General features: G+C 51.5%; 1 protein-coding gene across 1 annotated transcript; it reads left to right on the plus strand.

The window, feature by feature from the left end:
• The first annotated feature begins 3572 nt into the window (after positions 1-3572).
• HOXB2 (homeobox B2) lies at positions 3573-6048 on the plus strand. The gene is made up of 2 exons (XM_045526272.1): positions 3573-4226; positions 4969-6048. Exons 1-2 carry the CDS (start codon positions 3839-3841, stop codon positions 5643-5645), a joined length of 1065 nt encoding a protein of 354 aa, XP_045382228.1. The 5' UTR covers positions 3573-3838; the 3' UTR covers positions 5646-6048.
• Positions 6049-6354: the final 306 nt, after the last annotated feature.

The following is a 6354-nucleotide window of genomic DNA, read 5'->3' on the forward strand; positions in this document are numbered from 1 at the left end:
ATTTCCCTCAAGGGAAGAAAGACTAGGGGACTTTGAAGACCCTTTCCTGGCTTTTTTGACCAGTGCTCAGGTCCCTATCTCCCCCTTTATGTGTCTCAGGTTTAAATACTGTTTTCTCACTTATGTGATCCTGGAACATTCTGCCAACTTCTTTGGCTAAGTTTTAAGTAACAAGTTGAAGGGAGAGGGGACTCCAGTGCTCTCGGTAGGTCTTTCTGTTCGGCCTCTTTGCCTTTCCGTTTTTCTCATTCATTGACCTTTTGTCTGCTCCCTCTTTTGGCCACAACCTCCTCGCAACCCCACCACCACCACCAACAACAACAAAAATCTGGCCCATTACTGTTTCTTCCTCACAACCTAAACTTCACAGTCGTCTTCCGGAGCTACAAAGAAGTCGTCACGTGACCTGAAGCCCAACGACCATTGGGTCTAAAGTGAAAACAAAGGAAAATGATTAATCTAAAAAAAAAAATCTGAGGCCTAGACTTCTCAGGTCAAACTTTAAAACTAAAGTGAAATTAAATCACTAAATAAAACTCTGGGCGGAGGAAGAGGAGGCATGTGTTTGATTTCCCCTGCCAGAGAAAGGGGAGAGGAGAGTGGGAGAAGCGGTTGGATCCAAGCATAAATAAAGTGGTCCCCAGGCTAATGAGCAGCTCTTCCACCATCCTTGGGAAAACTTCATTTCTTAGTCGTGGTTCCATAAAAGTTTTATCACATTGGAGCGAGGATAGAGAGGGTCTGTCAAAGATGAAATGTCACCGCCGCGTCGCTGGAGCCGATAAGAGCCAGGAGACAGGGCGGCTGAAATATGGAGCTAATTCGTTGAAAGAGAAGCGATGGCTGCTTGCTGAAGAGTTGCATAATTCTAATTGTAAGCGATGCGCCCGCATTGCTTAATTAGGAGCATATATTTGGTGGTAGAGTTGTGGGGGTGGGGGGGGACAGTGAGAATCGTTCCAGGCCCTCAGCCTAAAGCAAGGGCTGATTTTCATTTTTATGTTGCATTCTGGCAGTCCAAGGTTAGTAATTATAGTCTTTATGCAACAATAAATAACAATAAAAAGCAACCTGAATTCTACACCCCCCCCCACCCCCACGACCAAGTAGGATTTTAACTGGACTCGGCTCATCCAAGCAGCAAGCAATTTAGCACTGGGTCAGGCTATAATTTAAAGGCATAAGAGCATGCGAAGTTTGATTGGGATCAACTAACGCTCAAGGGTCTTTCTTTCTTTCTTTCTTTCTTTCCTTCCTTCTCTTTCTCTTCCCTAAATAACATTTTCTGAATGATGTAACTAGATGAAGTGCCATGTTTGGCTCTAGGGGTGGGTTGGGTTGCTTATTTATCTAGTGGGAGAGAGGCAGGCCAAGAGAGAGAATTTAGCTTGAGTTTGAAAAACAGAGCTTTGGCTTGAAGCTGAAATTGCGAACAAGAAAAATAAGAGCCGACTTGGCTTGGTGTTCCCTACCCTTCTCTCTGGGAGATTCCAGGCGCTCAGCTAAAGCAGTCAAAGACGTGGGTAAAATATCTGTGCTGCAAGATTCACAACAGGACAGGGGGGCGGGGGAGGGACGTCTCTGGGAAGGAGGGCTCTCTTGGCCCCTTTTAACACCCAAGTTTTCCGTTGTTCGCTAATCTGGCCATAAAATCTGTCAGCGAGGGTTAGAGAGAGCTGTATTTCCTGCAGGGACAGTCTCAGGGCCGGAGTTGCCGAGAGAAGCACGAGATCCTGCAGCCAGCTGGAGAGGCTGTTACTGAACTTCCAGAGGTGCTCAAGGGGGTGGCCAGAGGGAGAACCCTCTCTTAGGCCTCCCTGCACAACTTCCAGACAGCTACTATTTGGATTCTTCCGTGCCCACCCCCATCCACATCTCCAAATGGCAAAAATTGTTTTCTTTGAAGCCGAGTTGCACACAACCGTCTCTGGCCAGTTTGCCCAGGTCAGAGCAGCTCTTTCTGTTCTGAGCCCTCCAGAGCCTGCCTCCCCTTGTCCTTATAGCCCCCACCTCCAACTCCCCTTTCTCCAGCCCACTATCCTCCACCCCCACCCTTCTACTGGAGACTTCTCTGCCATTCTTTTTAAATACTCACCACCACCCACGCCGATGTTACATTGACAGAAAGTTTCTAGTTCCAGCTCCCGGCTGAGTTGCCATTTCTCTGCTAACCAGCCTGCTCCTCCTGGCTGGGCAGCCGAGAGTGAGAAGGGGGAGGGGAGGCCAGAGCCGTGGGAGTTCTCCAGGCAAACTTTCCACCCAACTTAGCGTCTTCCTTCTGTCCCCATTTCCCATCTGTTTCCCAGCTCTCCCAGAATCACCTTTCTCTTTTGCCCCCGCCCCCCCAGGCCTTTTTAAGGGATGTGAAATTTCGGCTGTTCCCTCTGCTTTTCCAAAGAGCAAAATTCTTTGATGCAATCGGAGGGAGCTGTCAGGGGGCTAAGATTGATCGCCTCATCTCCTCTCCATCCCTCTGACCCACTTATTTAAAAATCTTCCCCCAGATCGACTTTTCATTTTCTGCTTTGAGGCCTAGTTTCCCACCAATTGCTTGGGGCTCTGAGTCTTGTGCCTCCTCCCTCTAGAAAATTACAACACTCTAAAGTTCAGACGATCTTGGTTCCCTCAAAATAAAATAAATTTTAAAAAACATTTCCCCAGGGGCCAGAAATGGAATATCATCTCGGTGGTCATTACTTCCACTCCCTCCATCTTCAGGGAATTCTTTTGTCAGGGATTTTTTTTTTTTTTAACTAGCACAATGGCAAAAATGAGCTTTGTCCTGGGGGAAAAGCTCCCCGCAGCCCACACACACGTACATTGACCTGAGCTTTGAGAGTGCTCTAAGTTAAATCAGTGGCTACCTTTCATGCCTTTGAGTGGATACATATGCATCTTAGACCCTGCCTGTTTGAAGGGGGGTGTCATAGAGAAGTGTGGATGCCACAAGTGAGGAAGGCAGGTGGACCTAAGGGGCAGGGCCAGTGCTGTAAACACTGGGCAGAGAAGGGAACCCAGGCCACACAGCTATGGAGGCCAGAGGCCCCAAAGTGCCCCTCACTATCTTATCTCACTCCTCTGTCTGCCTGGGAATGCCTGTCCATTTTCCAAGATTTAACTGTTGCCTTTGAAGGGTGGGATGGGGATACTGGTGCTGAGGATTGTAAATCTATCTTCTTTTTTTGCATCTTAATATTACGTTTTTCAAAGAGTGGAAGCCTCTTTCTACTCTTCCTTTAACATTAAGATTCTCATTCGTCTTTACTTTTGGGGGAGGGGAGGATGTTGCTGGCCATAAAGAAAGCATTAATTTACTCTATTAAAAATATCTGGAAAAGAGGAAGATTTCTCTTTTAGATTCCCATTTCCTAGGCTCCCACAACCTCCCATCCTCTGAAGGGGATGAGGAAGAGGTTCCTCTAGCTTTTCCGGAGAAAGGGAGGCCTTGGAGAGAGAGTATAAGGCACTGGTGTAAGAATGGGGGCTCATGGTGTCCAGGTCGTGGTCCTCTGGAGTTTTTGAATCAATTAAAGCAAATAATGCTCTCTGTTTTCCACCAGGCCCAGACGAGCGATTGGCCGAGGCCGGTCCCGTGACCGTGAATTCCCTGCAATTTCGCCGGAGTCCTGGGTTTAATAGAGAGAGTCCCCATACGCTTGTATTTATCAGCAATATACAATTATAAAGGCCCAAAATTAAAAAAAAGAGAGACAGCGAAATCTCCCCCTCCCAAAATCGCTCCATCACATAAACCTGGGGGGGGCAGGAGGGGGGGTCCCTTCCGATCCTCCCTCCTGACGCCCCCCCCAGCAGGCCCCCTCCCCCACCATTGAAAGCCATGAATTTTGAATTTGAGAGGGAGATTGGGTTTATAAACAGCCAGCCATCGCTCGCCGAGTGTCTGACTTCCTTCCCCGCTGTCTTGGAGACATTTCAAACTTCATCAATCAAAGAGTCGACATTAATTCCTCCTCCTCCTCCTTTCGAGCAAACCTTCCCCAGCCTCCAGCCCGGCGCCTCCACCCTTCAGAGACCCGGGAGCCAAAAGCGAGCCGAAGATGGGCCAGCTCTGCCGCCGCCACCGCCGCCGCTCCCCGCTGCCCCCCCAGCTCCCGAGTTCCCCTGGATGAAAGAGAAGAAATCCGCCAAGAAACCCAGCCAATCCGCCACGTCTCCTTCCCCAGCCGCCTCCTCCGTCCCGGCCTCCGGGGTCGGATCGCCTGCAGGTCGGTAAGCGTGGTGGGGGTGGGGTGAGGGGCAGCTAGAAGAGAGGGGGAGAAAGAGCGGTGGGGGAGGTTTAAAAAAAAGGTGGCGAGCATGTTGGGGTTCCTTGCCCCGTCCATTCCTGGGATGGGGAAGTAGAATATCCCGCTGAGGTTCAGGCCTAGCCTCTGCCAGCATTTTTTTTTTCCTACAGCAGATTTTGGAAGCTGGTTGGGGAAGCGCTTTTTCTCTGCTAGAAGAAAAGGATTCGATTGAGGTTTTCGCCCGTAACTGTAGGGGAATGAGTGTGTTGCTGCTGGGATTGAATCTGGAGGCAGGAAAAGAGGAGGTCCTCCCTCCCCCAGCCCTAAGAGAACAGAGGGAATTAGAGAGCTGGGAAGAGGAGTGAAGAACAACCTTTATGAACCCAGTCCCGGGTTGGGTTGGAAAGTTCCGAACTGAGGGGTCCACTGGGAGGAGTTGGTATGGGGAGCTCTGAGGTTCTGGGCGCAAAAGGGAGCGGCTCTTCGCTCACTGCACGGCCTGTGGGCGTCTCTGAATACTTTGCCCTGACCCGGGCCACGGCTGTTGGCTGGGGAGAGAGGGCAAAGAATCGAAAAGCAGTGAGAGCGAGCCTCTTTGGTTGTGGAGGAAGGGGAGACTGATGATATTGTTTTTGGCGGATAGGGTAGTCTTTATCTCTGCTGAACTGAGGTTGGGCTGAGGACACGGCCCGCTGTGACGCCGAGCCTGTTTTCCCTGTAGATGGCTCGGGACTGCCGGAGGCTGGTGGCGGTGGGGCGCGCAGGCTGCGTACGGCTTACACCAACACGCAGCTGCTGGAGCTGGAGAAGGAATTCCACTTTAACAAGTACCTGTGCCGTCCGCGCCGCGTCGAGATCGCGGCCTTGCTGGACCTCACCGAGAGGCAGGTCAAAGTCTGGTTCCAGAACCGGCGCATGAAGCACAAGCGGCAGACGCAGCACCGAGAGCCGCCCGACGGGGAACCAGCTGGTTCTGGCGCCCTGGGGGACACCGGCGACCCCGTTGAGGAACCCGCGACCAGCCCAGGCGGTCCCCCCGCCTCGCGGGCGGCGCGGGAAACCTGCTCTCACCCGCCTGAGGTGGCGCCGGGGACCCTGGGCGCCCCAGGTCCCTTGCCTTTTGCCGATCGCTTGGAGGGCGCGCCAAGCCCGGGCTGCGCGCTGCGCGGGGCCGGAGGTCTGGAGCCCCGGCTATTGCCAGAAGACGCCCTCCCAGAGCGGCAGGATTCGCCTTTCCTGCCCGACCTCAACTTCTTCGCGGCCGACTCCTGTTTCCAGCTGTCCGGAGGCCTCTCCCCGAGCCTGCAGGGTTCGTTCGACAGCCCTGTCCCCTTTTCCGAGGAAGATCTGGACTTCTTCACCAGCACGCTCTGTGCCATCGACCTGCAGTTTCCCTAACCCGTTTCCTCCTCCCGGCCCTTTGGACCCCCGCCCTCCTTGGCAGTTTGCTGGAAAAATTGAGCACCCCCGCCCCCCAATTGCGTAGATATGTGTTTTGCTAAAATTCAGGTATTATTGAATTAGCATTTAATTCACTCCCTTTCTTTCTCTAAAATATTGGGCATTCGGGCATCTCTTTCACATCACACAGAAAAATTCCATTTGGTAGACTCCTTCCAACGAAATCTCAGGAATAATTAAACTCTAGGGGACTTTCTTAAAACGAACTAGAGGGACCTATTTTCCTCTTTTTTTAAGTTTTAGACAGTAGATTATTTATTAAAATTCCTTAATAATAGGAAAAGGGGAAAGTATTTATTGTACATTATTTTCATAGATGAAATAAATGTCTTTCTAATACGAAAGTGAGTGCTTGTGTTGGGACTTAGTCCCTTTCCCCGTGTCCCCAAAGGCCGTCCTCATCCCTCCAGGACCTGCGCGAAGTTTGTCAGGTTCAGTAGCCCACGCGACAGCTAAATTCCCTGGGCCGGCGAAGTCCGGATGGTACAAATAGTCCCGATTGGTGCCCGCTTCTCTACCAACGGCTCCGGGAAGAGCTGGGGGGTTGCTGGAAGCTCAGGCACTCCTCCCCGACACATACACAGAAGGACAGAGGGCCTTTGGCCCTGCGCTGGTGTTCCCTGGGCCTCTGCTTAGAAATAAAGGT

The sequence above is a fragment of the Lemur catta genome, chromosome 15 (assembly GCF_020740605.2).
Source record: "Lemur catta isolate mLemCat1 chromosome 15, mLemCat1.pri, whole genome shotgun sequence".
Lineage (NCBI taxonomy): Eukaryota > Metazoa > Chordata > Mammalia > Primates > Lemuridae > Lemur > Lemur catta.

Excerpts from the sequence above, each read along its gene's own strand:
- HOXB2 (XM_045526272.1), top strand. The coding sequence starts at position 3,839 with ATGAATTTTGAATTTGAGAGGGAGATTGGGTTTATAAACAGCCAGCCA. Across the intron at positions 4,227-4,968 it reads CGGGGTCGGATCGCCTGCAG|ATGGCTCGGGACTGCCGGAG; the intron begins GTCGGTAAGCGT and ends TTTTCCCTGTAG.